The sequence below is a fragment of the Rhinoderma darwinii genome, chromosome 4, assembly GCF_050947455.1.
Source record: "Rhinoderma darwinii isolate aRhiDar2 chromosome 4, aRhiDar2.hap1, whole genome shotgun sequence".
Taxonomy (NCBI): Eukaryota; Metazoa; Chordata; class Amphibia; order Anura; family Rhinodermatidae; genus Rhinoderma; species Rhinoderma darwinii.
This window is the reverse complement of record NC_134690.1, coordinates 391,344,630-391,363,267: the sequence shown is the minus strand read 5'-3', so window position 1 is coordinate 391,363,267 and position 18,638 is coordinate 391,344,630. Positions and strand designations below refer to the sequence as shown.

The 18,638-nt window shown below is 40.3% G+C and overlaps 1 protein-coding gene across 1 annotated transcript in view; it reads left to right on the top strand.

Moving 5' to 3' along the window:
- USH2A (usherin) overlaps window positions 1–18,638 on the top strand; it is a 593,484-nt gene that overhangs the window by 105,740 nt on the left and 469,106 nt on the right. Inside the window, exons 14-16 of the mRNA XM_075863335.1 lie at window positions 3,040–3,203; window positions 7,333–7,491; window positions 10,602–11,096. Of these exons, the coding sequence (XP_075719450.1) occupies window positions 3,040–3,203; window positions 7,333–7,491; window positions 10,602–11,096 (818 nt within the window). The remainder of the gene's footprint in view (window positions 1–3,039; window positions 3,204–7,332; window positions 7,492–10,601; window positions 11,097–18,638) is intronic.

Sequence of the window (18,638 nt, the reverse complement as noted above, 5' to 3'; positions counted from 1 at the left end):
GGTTTTCTCATCTCGTAAAGGGATTGCCCTCACCTTCTGATCAATAGAGGTCCAGCTCCCGGCAGTCAGACCCCCACTGATCATAAAGTGATCAAGAGATGGAAAACTGCAGCACACGTGTATTGAAGGTATAAATATCGTATGGAGTCACTTACACAAACAGATGAAAGACCGGACTCCTACTCCAAAATACAGCTCACGATCGTAGACACGATCAACTCCTGACTGCCGGCGTTCAACAAGTCCCACTGCGCATGCGCGAACATCCTGCCCTTCAGGAAAGCTTCTCCGTTGCTTAGATACCATGGTCACATGAGCCCATAGACCAGTGCGTCACATCATCACGTTCATGCCGTCGGCTCCATGGTTACATACCAAACGTTTCCCAGAGACACAGTGAAGCCATGTTATCACGTTCCAACCTCAAAGAAAACCAATGAGTATAGGTAATAGGTCAAAGGGACATATAATATAATAATCACACTAATCACACTTTTAGTTTATACATTTTTTGCAGTCATATTTCACAATTTACCCTTACCAATCGGACCCATTCCCGGGAGAATTGGGAATAAAAATACTATAAATACTATCAGACTCCTCAACTTACCTATAGCATAAAAAGTAATCAAAAAATGATCAATTACTATACTCATATTTATTAATACATTTCATTTTTAACCCCTCATGGGAGAGGGTCACATGGCAGGGATCTTAAAGTGATGGCATAACTAAGTGAGGCTTTATAAAGGATTACCGGTAAAAACGTACTGCATTATCTTAAAATTCCCTTTTTGTTAGAAGGGTCCCCCCAAAAAATATGCTGATCATAAAGTGTTCTTCTGCTGGGACCCTCAGTGATCAGCTGTAATCAATGATCAGCTGTAATCATTTCCCTGCAGCACCACCGCAGGAGAAATGAAGCATTGCACAGTACCATTTAAAAACAACTACCTGTTCGTGTAAGTCACAATAATTTTGGGATATTTATTTTTTTGAAAGAGAGTAGTATCCACATTCTGGCTGATAGTTGAGGGTCTTTAACGGTGGACCATCTCTATTAACTCTCAATTTTCTAACAGGGTATTTAAAATATGTTTTCTAAACCAGACCTTTTAGCTGAGATAGTTGATCAAGCAGTGCACTGCTAAATAAACTGAACTCTGCTACATCTATTTAGAATTAATCAGAAAAGTATGAGGAGCCGTTATTAAAATAATAATGATTGTTTTTCAATCTAAAATAAACCAGTGAGATGTGATTAAACTATTCCTGACTGGTTATTATGGGGTATTAGAGGCTACTGGGCTATTTCAATCAGGGAAATCTATTGTACCTGTCACATTTCCATCTGAGAAGCGTGTAATAAATCCCATAAACCTCGACTGGTGCCACAATTTCAGTAATTAATTCTAATTAATACTTATTGGATGTTTATATCATTTTATAGAATTATTCATTTTTTAATTTTGACTAATGCTCCAGATGCTGTCCTATTAACCACCATAAGAACAACTGCACCATCAGCAATACAGCTGGTTATAAAGATATCTAAAGATAAGCCTCTTAGAAAGCCAAAGCAGGTCAATAACGGAAATATCAGCTTACTCATATGGAAAAATGTACAGATACCGCTGTGGAATTTAAAACCCTCCAGCCTTTAAGACAATAATGGAGGATTCCACATCGACCTGTCAATTCTTAAGGGAAAATAAAAGAGTAAATCAAAAATATTCATAACTATTGTGTTACTAAATTGATGAAATATTTATATCTCAATAAATTAAAAATATCTGGATCAAATTCTATGTTGAAAATGAAAAAAAAAATTAAAGGGTATGTATACTTTTACAACCACCTTTTTTTTATTGCTCTAGTGCATCTAAGATAAAAAAAGAAGCTCCTTTGCCAATAGACATGATTAAAAATATCCTACTGATTTGTGTATACAGCTCCTATGCAGACCTATGTATATCCATGTTTACAGAATGCAAATACACTTTGTGTGGTCTGATCCTGCAGTCACCTCTTACACCTTATGCCCTCTCTTCTTGCTAACCTACAGACAGTAGGAGAGGGGTCAAATAGAATGAAATAAGACATGACTGCAGGATCAGACTTCACTTTGACTTTGTTTGTAGTCTGTTGCCATAGAGACACATGGGTCTGAATTGGAGCTGTATTCACAAAACAGTAGGAGATTTTTAATCAAGACTACTCAGTTACTAACATACATACAGGGCGTAGATAGGAGTGATAGTAGGGCCCTATTGTAATAATCTATATACTTCTTTTATTTTATATATAGGTCTACATTCAGTCACTCGAGGGGTTGTAAAATAACAGCTTTACCGCGATTCCTACGATGTCTTTTTTTCTTTATTAGGGAAAAAGTTGCACAACAATCAAAAGTATTTCGACATGGGTGAAATTTTGCAGATCACAAGCTACATGCAACTTTTTTTCTTCTAATAAAAATTGAGGTCACAGTTGTACCACGCTTCTCTGGTGACCAAATGTTGCTGTAGAGCCCTAATGCAGTTCATGTGTGATCTGTTATTTATTCTGCTTTTCTAGGGCAGGGCTATTAACTGCAGCTTAGCTCATTCGAGAGGCTGCTTTGCTATCTGTCCCCCATGCTTTATACTGCATCTAGGTTCATTCAGATTGTTTCCTATCCAATAACACAACACTACAAGTCAGCAACAAGACCACCAGTGAGAATATGAAGATGATCAAGGGATTTTGAAAAAAACATACTAAAACAAATGAGCCCTAATAAGCGTGTTCATTTTTAGACAACTCCTTTTCAATATAGTGCCGTCCCCCACATATTTAATCACGGTGGCATCCAAATGGAAACGGCTAAATACAATAAAATACTACGTTTATGCACTTTTATGAACTTTTGTTTCAATTTTAATTAATTACATATTTACGTTATTTCAGTAACTGTTTGTTTTTTGTTTTATTATTATTATTTTGTTAAATCCGTGTTGATTTGCAAACATGTAATTATCTATTTTTTTCTTGTTTTAGATGCCAGCACTGTTCATGCCACACAGCAGGCGCTGTCAATACCAGCTGCCACGCTATAACTGGTCAGTGCTTTTGCAAAGAATTTGTGAGCGGTATTACTTGTTCACACTGTGTCGAAGATTCTAGCAGTCTGGATGTGGATAATCCATATGGGTGCAGTTCAAGTACGTAAATCCCTCTGCTCCCTGTATTTTTTAGAAGATAATGGCGGTCACCAATAAAATAACGTTTTTGGTTTGCCAAAAAGGAGCATATGAAGGGAAGTATATTTTACCTAAATAGTTATGATATATTTCAAGTGAAAACCTAAAGCTACTTTTTATTACACAATTTATATTTTAGTTACATAGTATTGATGACGTGCTCTTCTCTATTCACATCCAAAGCATAAGTTAACTACTTTAATGGTATCTGCAGTTTGTCTGCACTTTGTAGATACTGCTAAGCTTTAAAAGGGGTTCTTCAAAACGATATCATTGATGCCTATTCTCAGGATAGGCCATCCATGTTTGATTGATGGGATTCCGACCTCCGGTACCTCCTCCGATCAGAATAAAGGGGCAGCATGGCTCATCCGTATGGATGGCTGTACCTGGTAATGCAGCTTGTCTCATTTACTTGAATGGAAAGATCTGCAGTGCCAGGCAAAGCCACTTGTATGGAAGAGCAGCTGTGATGGTGATTCATTGTGCTGATCTGTGGCGATCCCGAAGGTCAAATGGCCAATGACCAAACATTGATGGCCTATTCCAAAGGCGTAACTTAAAACTCATGGGCCACAAAGTAAAATTTGTAACAGGGTCCCTGTCATGGTCTGTGGGTATGTGGACCCACTAGGCCACACCGCCGTAGCGGGGAGGCAGCTGGCCAAGCAACAGAACACCCAAGCAATACAAAGTCCCGCACTAGGGTACCTGAATAGTTCAGACAGTGGCCGAGGCTTTAGCACGGATGGAGGTGGGTGCAGCAGGTATGCCAGATGTGGCGGATAACACTAGACGTGGCAGACGACACAGGACGTGGCAGATCACAGCTGGTGCAATAGGACACGACTCTAACACTAACAGGCTCAGGAACAAGAACACAGCACGGGATACAGGATACAGGTAGCAGGGCACGGGTAACAGGAACAGGATAACACTAAGGGACCATTTGCAAGACTGACATGGGATAAACTAACAACGCTCAGGCAATGAGTAAAGGGGCAGGGCCTTCTTATAGTCCAGGGTGATCTGGGAGCAATCAGTCAAATCTAAAACATGTGCGTGCTCTAGCTCTTTAAGGCCGGGAATGAGCTCGAGCGCGCACCCTAGTGGTCACGGCCGCATCTCTGGGGAGGAAGACGTCTGCAGGATGATAGGAGTCTGCGGTCTGCAACCGCTGACGTTACAGTCCCCCACCTATCGAATGCTTTTTTTTTATAATACCAGTGTCTTCTTATTTGGCAGAGGGACATTGGCAAAAGGGTCAGGTTGTAACTGCCTCATCTGCACCCCATATAGGTACGCGACTGGCCTACTCTAAAGACAGGCATCAATGTTATAGTCCCAGACAACCCCTTTAACCTCTTAAGGAATCGTTGTCATGTGAACTTCCATAATACACTGACGGAATTATTGAAAGTATAAAAAGCATAAACAGAGAATTTTTATTTTTATTAATAATAATAATAATAAATAATAATAATATTACTTCTTTATTTACAAATCTGTACTAATATTAAAGAGCAAATGAACCAAGATCCTGAATTCTGTGTTCCCATCTACCACTGTCTTTATAAAAATGTAAAAAATGAAAGATGATACAAATCTTAGTGAACACAGACATATACAATATATGTACATATTTAAAGAGAAAGGCAGCCGATAAGAAGTGTAAATATTTCTCAATAAATATCCTTTTGTGGCATTTTGTCTGAGCAACAAAGAGTAGGGAAAGGAGGAGAATAATGAGAAGACAAGGTAGAAGAATAAAAATGAGAAGGCAAGGGAAGGAAAAAAAATAAAATGTAGACGTGGGATGAAAAGGAGAACAAAAATTAGGAGATGAAGAAGAAGATGGAAATGAAGGAGCAGTAGAGAAGGTTACAATAAGCCTGCTGCTCCAGTCAAACAATCATTCAACATTTTTCTGGTTAAATTTAAGAAAAAAACAAACCAGTTTCTAAAACTGATCCTCCTCCATCAGCGGATAATCATGCCCTTCTGACCCCTGAGGTGAAGACTGAAAAGGAGTCCATCCATATACAAAAACTACCCTACGTATATAAACACACACAAAATGTAGAGATTTATTGTAATATACACGTGCTGAAACAAACAAACTCACATGTGCATATACATATATGTGGCTGTATACACAAACACACACAGGTCCAATAAATGGATAGATAGGGTCATACATGTGACGCCATCCGTCCAGTATAGCGTAGTAATAATATGTTTGGATGGCAGGGGTTATAATGAACCCACCGTATCATGCAGGATTTCTGGTGGCTAGACCGGGGAGCGAATTTTGCGGGACCCTCAGCTTTTTACCCTCGAACCCTTATATGGGGTCTTGGTCTTCAGGGCAAGGAATCCCCTGATTGCTGAACCCCCGAAATAGTCTCCTGATACAACTGCCAATAGATAACCAACAGAATAGAAGTGACAAATGGCTCACTTACTATTTAGGTGTACAGTTTCGAGTGCAGATCCATAGCGGTAGTTGTAGACAGTGTTACTGAAGAATAGTAGGGATGACATTTCAGGTTCAGTCGGTAAGGGGCAAACAAGAATAATCAATGATACAGTCCAATAGATCAAAAACAGCAGTCAAACTGCGAGTGAGAGCTTTATATAGGAAAGCAACAGGTTTTGAAGATGACCAATTAGTGCATGCTGCTAATCCATAGCCAAGGACAGCAGGTGCAGAGAGTCAAGTAACTAGTAGTGTGAGCTGTCCTCAGTAGTACCAGGAGTAGTAGATGTAGAGGAGCTGGCACTGCGTGGACGGAGGGCAGACCGCAGCCTGGAGTGAATGGAGAGTTACCATAAAGAGTTGAGTATGAGTGAAGGAGAGAGGTGCGGCGGTGGCCGCTACAATACAACGGTCACATAAATAGTGTCTTCTAGTGTCTAGATAAATAGTGTCATAAACTGTAGAGATAAATAGTACATACAGTGTACAAATTCATTTTGCCATTCAACTCCCAGATAATGAGTGTCATGAAGTGCCCAGATAAATAGTACCATGCAGTAACCAGATAACTAGCGAATACAACATCCAGATAACTGTTGCCTTTCAGTGTACAGATAAATGCATGAAGCATCCATATAAATAGGGTTTAGGGCATCAAGATAAATAGTGTCATATAGTGTCCAGATAAATAGTGTTTACAGCGTGCAGATATATAATGTCATACATTTTCCAGATAAATAGTTGACACAGTAAATATGTATATCTAATGTAAAGAGTGGCAGATACCCTTAAGGCCCTTTTACTCTGGGTGATTATCGGGCAGACAGGCATTCATAGAACGCTAGTTTCCGATAATTACCCTGTGTAAACAGGGCAGCGATCAGCAGATGAACAAGCAAACGCTCGTTCATCTGCTGATCATATCATTCTAAAAAAGAAAATATTATCGCTGTCGGTAGCAAACCCTGTGTAAACGCGCTGCCGACATGATAATAATGAATGGGGACGAGTGATCGGAGTATCGACCGCTCATCCCCATCCATAGCTCCTTGTGATAGGAGGAAACGAGCGCCGATCAACGATGTCTCATTGATCGGCGCTCGCTCAACCAGCCAAAATCGGCCGGTATAATAGGGGCTTTACTTTGTGTGATGGCTCGAGAGCCATGACCTAAGATCAGACCAGAAAGGCTAGCTGGAGAAGACAACTGTATAAATTCATGGCACATGGTGTGCACATGCGACCATATAATTTTATGTGACTAGAGATTTAGATCTCCTTCAGCTATTATCCTCCATGGCCATTAGTCCCCAACATCCCTCTCATATTTCTAAATGTGGAAACTCATTTTTTGTTGGGTGCATTGTACAGCAGTTTTTTTTTTTTTTGAATATTGCTTCCTTGGTTCGATTGTGATGACTTTATGTGCACCCGCAGTCTGTAATGTAGATCATGTCAGGACATTATACATCTGATAATCCTCAGGTGTCCATGCTGTATGTGACCAATGAGTTGTACTAGATTTTATTTTCATACTATTCTACCTATTACACAAAATGTTTCTAAGAAGGACTTGACTTTGGAGTAAAATATGTATTTCCAACTCTGCAGCTCCTTCCCAACAACCACCCCCGAGAGGACATATTGTAAACAGCACCACTATAATGCTTACCTGGAGTCCACCAGATTCCCCAAATACCAATTGGATTGACTATGTGCTATACAGAGATGGTCTAGGGATCTATCAATGCACAGACTATTATCCATACAGTAAGTAGTACTGTCTGTTTCTTATTGTTTAATATTTTGCTCTCCATAGACAGAAAGGTCCTCATGTACTCCAAGCAGGCAATTCCGGTGTCTGCTTCTTTTCTCAAACATTGTACGAACGAGTAGAACGCTGAAAAACAAAGGCAATATTTTAAAGGGGTTTTTATACCTTTTTCTTGTGTTCTATTCTCAAACTTTTTGCAGACTTAACGGGTAACTAAACTTTTGAAAAACTTTTGACATTTCATAGATTTGATCGGTGGGGGTCCAATCACTGAGACCTCCACCAACCTAAAATAACACGGCAGAAGGGCCCGGGAGAGCGCTGTGCTGCTTAGTTTCTAATCAGCTTTCCTCGGCTTTCATTGGAGCGGTGTACGTAGAAAGTCTATGAGTCCGTACACCGCTTGCTCGGCTTTCTGAAGAAAGGCGCTCAGAAATTAAGTGGTATACCGCTCACCCGAGCGCTTCTGCCGCTTTGTTTTAGCAATCAATTTGGATCTCAGTGCTGGGACCCCCACCGATGAAAGTTTAAAACTTTAGTTATGCTTTAAAGATTACTGTTAACAATCCAAATGATTGCACTTAAAGGGGTTGTCCCATAAGGACAATCTATTTCCATATGCCCTATTAGGCGGAAGGGTAGCTTAAAATCTAGAGTATTTGGCATTGCAATGTATTATATGGTCACCTATTCATATTAACTAGAGATTGTGTAATACTACTTTTCCCCTGCAGCAGCCAACCACATCTTCCCGCAGTGATAACAGCTTATTGTCGGGTCGTCACTTAAAGGACCATCTGATCACCAGTGGCCCTGCATATAAAAAAAGCTTTGCCCTGATGGAACAACCCTTTTAACATTAAGGGTATGTTCACACGGCAACGCCAATTATGTCTGAAATTACAGAGTTGTTTTCAGGCGAAAACAGCTCCTGAATTTCAGACGTTTTTACTAGTGCACGCGATTTCCGTGGCGTCCATTACGGACGTAATTGGAGCTGTTTTTCCATGGAGTCAATCAAAAACGGCTCCAATTACGTCCCAAGAAGTGACATGCACGGTTTGGAGACGTTTTTTCAGGCGTAATTCCAGGCGTAAAATGCCTGAATTACGTCCATAAATAGAGCGTGTGAACATACCCTAATTGTTATGTCTATGGTACTAAAAAAGTTGTCTGACATTTACTTTATTATTGTCGGAGGAATGCTGGAGACAAGATAGGCCGGACTATACCATACTATATGCAGTAATAATACATGTGGCTTAAATATGGCAGCCCCAGATACATCTTGAAAAATAAAAAATCTTAAAAAAACATTTAATATCAATAAACACAATAGTCCCACATATGTGTCCTTACTGTCGGGACATGCACGCAGCCCTGATGCTCCTTCACAGATTTTTCTACATAGTGACGCTCGCGGTCACCCATTGTGCAATGAACTACAACACAGCCCCATTATCTTGAATGTGCTTGTGTTGCAGTTCCCCTCACAGAGGGTGAGCGGGGGCGTCACTGTTCAGGAAAGCTAGATAAATTAGAAAAAGGAGACACGGCGCCACAATTGGCCTGAGGAAGACGTCAGTTCGGCGTCGAAACGCGTAGCCTTGTTAAAACAACAAAGTCCTCTATCTACCTACCTACCATGATGGTTGTGTAATATCTTTATCCAAGCAGCGCCGGTGGTCCCGTTTTTCTTCATTTTCAATCGCACTGTTCAGGAAAAGAATGGAACCTGGTCCCTTCATTTTTGTGATGGGGGGCCCCAGTGGTTCGACTCCCACCAATCATAATGGTATATCATATTCTTGGTATAAGCCTAGAGAATCATTTGCAAAACATATGGGAACATATTTGCAAAAATAGGACCGTGAAATCATCATGGGCCACTTACTACCAAAATTTACCACATTTTTTGTTTTACTTTTCACGAAAGGGTTTGATTTTTGTTATGGAGCAATCCATCTATCTCCAGTATTCACTTCATTTCTATAAACGGCCTGAAAACAGAGTATGAGTTCATTGAGAGAAAATGAATGGTAAATGTAAATCCTGTTAAATTGTATGGATTGAAAAATGGTATCAAATGTAATAGACATAATGGTCTTTAACCACTGGGTAAAGCCTTCTACTTACACTAAAACAGATTTCAGATATAAATCTAGCATTACTTGTTAATTTAATTAATCTAAATACAGTGGTGGGGAAGGTTAGGAAGGTGAGCTGTTAATCTGCTTACATGCTTTCACAAAATTTGAATGGAATATCTGTTTTTCTGGCGGATTTTAAGTAGGTGTTGTAGGCTTTTGAGTCTGTGCCATTGGCTTGCGTTCTCATGACTTTCCTTCATGTCAGCTTATGGTGGCTGCTGGACTACCACTCCAGGAACTTGAGGTATAATAATATGATCATGGGTGCACACTCTACCGGGAAGTCCTCCAAGATGAAAATGTGGCCATTCCCTTGGCCAACACCATTGGCTCCAAAACTGCACCCATCAGATCGTAGTTCATGGTATCCACAGACACACATCCCTAGGGCTGGATTAAAGGGAGGGCAAATGGGGTCCCCCACCGCCAAGGACCTCCACTTCCCAGTTTCCTTCAGCGGTTTACAGACAAGACATGAAATCTTGAAATTTTTTTAAGTGTACCTCAAAAAGTAGCTTTCAAAATGGGGCACCGATGTAAACAAGGAAAGAGGAGGCAGGGAACAGAGGAAAAAGCATAGATCAGGGAAAGAGTTGGAAAATGTAGAGTTATTAGTTAGGTAAGTATATTCGATATATAGTTTAAGTTAACCACTCTCCAAAATGTCCCTTGCCTATATAGTGATTTTGGCAATTGCACTCCCCTAGTTACTTCATTAAATTGCTGTGGCACTCACCCCATGCCGGCTATGGACACATACAATTTTATGGCAGCCTGAAGTCAAAGTCCCATTAGATGTTTTCAGTCTGCCATAAAGGAAGCACCAAAAAATACAAAAACTAAATAAAATAAAAAAATTAACCCTTATGATAAATCTTTATGTGTCAAATTGTTGCTTGTAATTTTTAGTGCAAACTTAAGATTGCCTCCTTAACACATTTATGAATTCGAACTAGGTATACAGAGCTACATGGATAAGTCTCTTCTGCCATATACTACCTTCACTTATCACATCAATGCCAGAAATGTACATGGATCCGTCAGCAGTACCAAAGTGACGTATCAAACAAGTGCCGGGCCACCATCTGGAGAAATAGAATTAAGCTTGGTGTATCCTGTGAGTCTGTATTCTGCCTCATTAAACTGGACTATTATTCCACAAGTTCTTGGACCTGTTGAGACATTCAGACTAATATACACATCACAAGGGCCATCCGAGATGAGTATAGCTTATGAGGGCCTTGATACACAGGTCACTGTTCATAATTTAACACCCTTTACCAAGTATAATTTTTCAGTACACGCATGTAATTCTGAGGGCTGTCTACAGAGTTTACCAATCACAGTCGTAACGGCCCAAGCGCCTCCTGCAGGTCAGGGTCCACCAGTGGTCCAAAATTCAAGTGCTACAGATCTCTATCTACAGTGGTCGCCACCGCTACAACCAAATGGTAAGTGCTCCTTCCTTAATATGTGTAAATATTGCATTGGGTTACATTTCCAGTGTTGTCATGTAAAAAATGTAGACATTCAAAACTTTTAGTGTTAAATATTCTATACTATAGGTTTAAAGCAAAGGTGCAACTGTAGGGATTGGTGCAGTGGCACTGGGGCCCTAGATCCAAAGCAAGCACCAAGGCCACTTATGTAAATACCAGTATTTATTCTCAGTACTGTGACATCATTGTGCACATTCCCTTTGTTTTGTGACATCACTGTAGTCATTACCTCTGTACTGTTATATCACTGTGTTTATTATCCCTGTACTGTGACATGACTGTGTACATTACCTCTGTATAATGACATCACTAAGGTCATTACGTCTGCACTGTGATATCACTAAAGTCATTACCTCTGTACTGTGATATCACTGTTTATTATCCCTGTACTGTGACATCACTAAAGTCATTACCTCTGTACTGTGATATCACTTTGTTTATTATCCCTGTACTGTTACCTCTGTACTGTGATATCACTTTGTTTATTATCCATGTACTGTGACATCACTCTGCACATTATCCTCGGATTATGATGTTGTGTTTATTATCCCTATACTGTGACATCACTGTGGTTCTTAGTTTTTAGCTTTATTCTTACTGTGCTATAACATCACTGTGCACATTTCATAATGTGACATCACTATGTGCAATTACCCTTTAGTATGACTTCATAGTTTATTATCAATAAAGAGTAATATAGCTTTGTCTATTATTCTTGTTTTGTGTCATCGCTTTGTGCATTATACTTGTATAAAGATATACTGTGACCAGTGGCGTAACTACCGCCGTAGCAGCAGTAGCGGCTGCTACGGGGCCCGCGGCATGAGGGGGCCCGTGTTGCCCGCCGGCACGGGCCCCCACCATGGCCGGAGGCTCCACTAGCAGCCGCTATGGCTGCTACAGCGGGACGCCACTGAACACTACGGCAGAGCAGGGAGGTATCTCCCCGCTCTGCCATTAACTGGTTCCCGACCGCTGACTGTATTTTTACGGCCAGCGGTCAGGGTCCTTAAAACCCGAGCCATAGACTTTCTACGGCTCGGGTTTTAACTTGCTGCCCACGCGATCGGGCAGCTGAATGTCGGGTCTCCGGCTGTCAGTGACTGCCGGGGACCCTGAGGAGAGGATAGAAGCAGCTTTCGCTGCTTCTGTCTTCTCCGATCACTTGTACACAGCGCTCAATGAACGCTGTGTACAGGAATAGAGACAGCAGCAGCGGCGCTGTCTCTATTCCTCCCGGTGATCATGTGACTGGTCACATGATCGCCGGGTGCCGTTAGTGGCAGACTGTTGCTGGGTCTTACTAGACCCAGCACAGCCCTATTAGTGACAATCGTCACTATGAGAGGGCTGATTTCCCCTGTAACTGGGGCTGCTGTGCAGCTCCAGTTACAGTGGAAAAACATGGTGTAAAAGAAAGAAAAAAATTATATAAAGTTCCCCAAAGGTCTTCTTTGACCTTTGGTGGACAGACCAATTAATAAAAAAATAATAAAGTAAAGTGCAAAAAAAATTTTAATAATAAATACACATAAAATACCCACCCCCAAAAAAACATGTTCCCCCCGCCAATCATTGTTGTAACGCTAGCGCTGACCCAATTACCCTAATATAGACATGTAATATATAAAAATTTACGGTAGACAATGACGATCACAAATAAAAGGTATATTTTAGGGTAAAACTATGTTATTACCAAAAAAAAAAATAGCTGAAATGTAAAAAAGCTTATTTTTTTAATATAATTTTCAAACTTTATGAATATTCTAAATTCTAAAAAAGGTGTGTATAAAAACGATAAAAAATGAAACCTGCATTGTCTACGGAAAAAATGTCGCAAAAATCACGTCGTTAGCCCAACAAATAAAAAAGTTATAGCCATTTAACTAACACGTGCTAAAAAGGGCTAAATGGTGTCTGGTCCTGAAGGCGCAAAATAGAGCAAAAGACATGTATCCCCCCCCCCCCCTCTCCACAGGATCTCCACAGGACAGGGGATACATGTGTGATCGCTGGCATTGATAGGGAGAACGAGGGACTGAAAGTCCCCTGAAGTTCTCCATCACAAACCTCGGACTGTGTCGGCAGCTCCGTAGAAATGAATGGAGCGCCGGTCGTGCTTGTGCGCATGCGTGACCAGCGCTCCTTTCATTATTATTGAGCTGCGCAGACGCCGGAAGTCAGAGGTTTGTCATGGAGAAGTTCAGGGGACTTTCAGTTCCTCGTTCTCCCTATCGCTGCCAGCGATCCCACATGTATTCCCTATCCTGTGGAGATTCTGTGGAGAGGGGATACATGTATTTTGTAGGACACACTGTAGGTCGCATTTTTTGGGGAGGGGGACGCTGTATGGCGTTCCCTACAGGGGGGGAGCTGTATGGCGTTCCCTACAGGGGGGTGGCTGTGTGGCGTTCCCTACAGGGGGGGAGCTGTATGGTGTTCCCTACAGGGGGGGGCTGTATGGTGTTCTCTACAGGGGGATGTATGGCGCTATCTACAGAGGGGGGCTGTATGGCGTTATCTACAGGGGGGGCTGTAAAAAAGGCACTATCTACAAGGGGAGGGGGGTTGTGTGACACCCAGGGGAGGGGGGGCCCCAGTCAAAAGTTTGTTATGGGGCCCAGTCTTTCCTAGTTACGCCCCTGACTGTGACCATACTGCACTGTGACTTTTATTCCTTTACTATTGCCATATGACAGAAATATCCCATGTTACAGAGGTATTCTCCTCCATAATACAGTGCCGGTTAAAAAAACACCTTAGCAAAATTAAATGTGCGACGTGCTCGAGGGATATCCAGGTCTGCCATGTGTTTATGCCTTTTAGGCCCCTAAAGACCTAATAGGCTGCCTGTCATTTACAGAATGCAGAAGTATTACAGTGTATTATGTAAGTGATCAAACGATCCCTTGTAGCTAGTGGGACTAAAAACAAAATGTACAAAAAAGTTTAAAAAAATGATTAGAAATAGTAAAAAAATCGAAAGAAAAACAAAAAAAAACAACAACTTTTTTTCCCCTTACAAAATGATTTATTATGGAAATGGTAAACTATACCGCACTATAAAATGAACATATTATTTGTCCTGCACCATGAAAGCCATAAAAAAAGAAAAACTCTGGTAAAATTATTATTTTTTTGCTAATTTCCCCCAAAAAAAGAATAAAAGTCCTATGTATCCCAAAATAATACCATTGAAAACTAAAGCTCATCCTTCAAATGGAAAAAAATAGCAATGGGTCTCTGAATGTGGCGACTCAAAATATTTTTTTTTCTTATTATAGTGTTTTTATTGTGCAAAAGTAGTGCAAAACGTTATAAATTTGATATTGCAGCAATTGTAATGACCCGCAGAATAAAGTTAACATGTAATTTATACCACACGGTGAATGCCATAAAAATTGAATAATGTTTTTCAATACAATGTTACATAGTTACATATAACTAATGGTCTCCAAAACATACAGTGTTATTGGGCTAGGTGTTGTTCCAAGGAACATCCTCCCACATCTATTACTGAGGCAACTCTATGATACATATATTAATACTTAGAAGGAACAGAGTCTGTAGCCAGTATATAATCGAAAGATATCAATACAAAACTTTATTTAAATATACACAATAACAAACATTAAAAAAGGCATAGTAATAGGAGAAACTCAATCACAAGATGACATAGAAACGCATCAGGAGAGCCAAGGTGAGTATAGAAAAACCTTTTGAAGTATGTGGCATAAAATAGTTACATAGTTCGTACGGTTGAAAAAAGACACATGTCCATCAAGTTCAAGCAAGGGATGGGAAAGGGGAAGTAAAAAATTTCTACACATAGGAGCTTATATTATTGTGTTCTAGAAAATTATCTAAGCCTTTTTTAAAGCCAGTTACTGTCCTTGCTGTGACGGCTCCTGCGGTAGGCTATTCCATAGATTCACAGTTCTCACAGTAAAGAAGGCTTGTCGCCTCTGCAGGTTGAACCTTTTTTTCTCCAGACGGAGGGAGTGCACCCTTGTTTTTTGAGGGGGTTTTACATGGAACAGGATTTCACCATATGTTTTGTATCTGCCATTAATATATTTATATAAGTTAATCATGTCCCCCCCTTAGTCGTGTTTTTTCAAGGCTAAATTGGTTTAGTTCTTTTAATATTTCCTCATAACTTAGATTCTCCATGTCCCTTATTAGCTTCGTTGCTCTTCTTTGTATTTTTCATCCTTTCTATGAACTGGAGCCCAGAACTGAACTGCATATTCTAGATGAGGCCTCACTAATGCTTTGTAAAGTGGTAATATTACATCCCTGTCCCGCGAGTCCATGCCTCTTTTAATACACGACAATATCTTGCTGGCCTTTGAAGCAGCTGATTGACATTGCATGCTGTTATTTAGTTTATGATTTACAAGTACACCCAGATCCTTCTCAACAAGTGACTCCCCCAGTGTAGCTCCCCCTAGGACATATGATACATGTAGATTGTTGGTACCCAGATGCATAACTTTACATTTATCTACATTAAACCTCATTTGCCAAGTGGATGTGTTCAAATCATCTTGTAATTTACAAACATCTTCCATAGACTGAACATTACTACATACTTGGTGTCATCTGCAAAAATAGAAATAGTGCTATTAATCCTATCCTCTATATCATGAATAAATAAGTTGAATAATAGTGGTCCCAGCACTGAACCCTGGGGTCACCACTTATAACCAGGGACCATTCAGAGTAGGAATCATTGACCACAACTCTCTGGATACGGTCCTTGAGCCAATTCTCAATCCAATTACAAACTATACTTTCTAAACCTATAGTCCTTAATTTACCCATTAGACGTCTATGAGGGACAGTGTCAAATGCCTTTTCAAAGTCCAAAAACACTAAATCCACAGCGGCCCCTCTGTCTAGGCTTCTGCTCACCTCTTCATAAAAACATATCAGGTTGGTTTGACAGCTTTAGGTTTTATCCTAAAATAGTTCTATTAAAAAATACAACTCATTTCGCAAAAAAAACCCCCAACTGAAAAAATAAAAAATTATGGCTCTTAGAATGCAGTAATAAGAAAACGAAAAAAAAAATTGTTTGTATCCTTATAGGGGTTTTCCGCTTTGGACAAACCTTCCTTGTTAGAAAAATAGTTGTGTCCAGGCATTCATCGCTTTGAACAACCTCTACTTGCTAGTTGATCACAAAGTGTCCCCAAACTGGGACCCTTTGTAATTGGCTGTAATCTGTGTGAAAATCTGGCAGCAAGTGTTGCATTTTCTGGCAGCACCACCACAGGGGAAATTAAATATTACACAGTGCACCTTCAGATCAATGGTTTGTCTGTGTAATGCAGGACAGGTCCTCCGGAGCGAGAGACACTCTTTGTATCCGCTCATTACTCTAGCCAAAAAATGAGGATCCTGAACAGTGGAACTCCCTCCCCCCGTCCTATTAACTCTGAATTCCCTAATAGGGTGTATAATGATGGGTTTTCTAAACTGAACAACACCTTAAGGCCCAAAAAAGCGGTTAAAGTCAACATTTGGCTTGACGCGTTTTAAACTTTTCAATAAAGTATAAAATAAAAACACTTTATTATGAGCTGAATAATTAACAAAATGCAGAACATCCACAAATGACCTTCTCAAATGGGAGAAAGAGAAGATGTATCTAAGGTCCATGTCATTTATAATGTACTGAGGGCACCCCCACCCCCTTCATCAAATTGCATTGTTCTCTCTTAATTTACCATTTTTACTTTTAACCCTAATTAATTAAAAAATCCCAAATTAAACTCTTTTTACAGATAAATGAGTCCATGGTGATTTATTTAGTCACCCTTAAAGGTTTAGTTGCCAGGGGCCTGTAGGGAAATTCTTCTTTGCCTTTGCTTATGGTGGCCTTTATTTCAATACCAGAAAGCTTTATAATGATATTTTTTTTTTGCCTCGTTGTCAAGGACAATTATTTTTAGTGTGACGATCAATGCTAATTAGGATTGTTTTAGGACAGATAATCTACACTTCCAAAATAGTTACTGATGACACAGTAAAATAATATCATATCATCCATTTCCTGTGTTAATCAGTTTCTTATGCAAAATCAAAATAACAAATTTCTCTGTTTCTGTATTGTGGATAATTCTTGTCATCCCTCTTGTCACATATGACAATTTCCTTAAATAATAGAATAATTCTAAAGTATTAATACATATAAATTTACTTCACTTTTGTTTCCATTTGTTTCTCTCTTTTTTCTACGTTGATTGTTGCAGGTCCGACTCTAGAAACCGCATCTTGCCATACATTTCCCCTGCAGCGGTTGTAAATAATTGGTTGATTTTTTTAGTACATGGACGAGCCAGGTCCGCCAGAGTGAAAGACGCTCCTTGGTAGAGGCCCTTCGCTCTTGCTCATTGGGAGGGATCATGAAAAGGGATGTCTTCATGAGACATACTTTTTTAAAGGGGTTTTTCTAATTTACGCGTTTATTTAATATTTGCAGGATAAGCCATAAATGTTGGATAGGTAGGGGTCCCACCTTTGGGACCCCCATTTATAATGAGATCTCCTGCTCATCAAGCAAAGCACTGGCCACATTCACAGGAGTTTGTTTGCAGAAATGGGGCCAAGGGACACCAGTTCTCCCAATAGATGGGTGTCACAGAGAACCTTTCACCTGCCCATACATGTGCAGCATGTAATGGGCAGGGCTGCACAAACCCTGGGGCACTTTACATTATTTTTCGACCCTCCATTATTTAGATATCAATGCCGTTATATATGGCGCCCGATATTTAAATAACCCCCTGAACAGCCAATGGGGCGTGTAATGGCAAGGGGGTGTGTAACATGGCTGTGACACTGTCCAATTAGCTACGAACAGTATCACAGCAAGAGCTGGAGAGAGGAGAGTGTGTGCGCGCGCGATACTGTCCGTAGCTGATTGGACAGTGTCACAGCCATCTTACACGCCCCCTTGCCATTACACGCCCCATTGACCGTTCAGGGGGTTATTTCAATATCGGGTGCCAAATATAACGGCACCGATATCTAAATAACGGAGGAGGGTAGAAAAAAAGGTAAAGTGCCCCAGGGTTTGTGCAGACCTGCCCATTACATGCTGCACTCAGCTGCACATGTATGGGGAGGTGAAAGGTTCTCTTTAAAGAGGCTCTGTCACCACATTATAAGTGGCCTATATTGTACATGATGTGATCGGCGCTGTAATGTAGATTACAGCAGTTTTTTTATTTAGAAAAACGATCATTATTGACGGAGTTATGACCTATATTAGCTTTATGCTAATGAGTTTTCAATGAACAACTGGGCGTGTTTTACTATATGACCAAGTGGACGTTGTACAGAGGAGTGTATGACGCTGACCAATCAGTGACCAATCAGCGTCATACACTTCTCTTCATTCATTTACACTGCACTTCTGCAGCGTCTCCGTGAGTTACAGCACAGCAGGCGTAGTCTCGCGAGATTACGCTGTAAACTGTCATT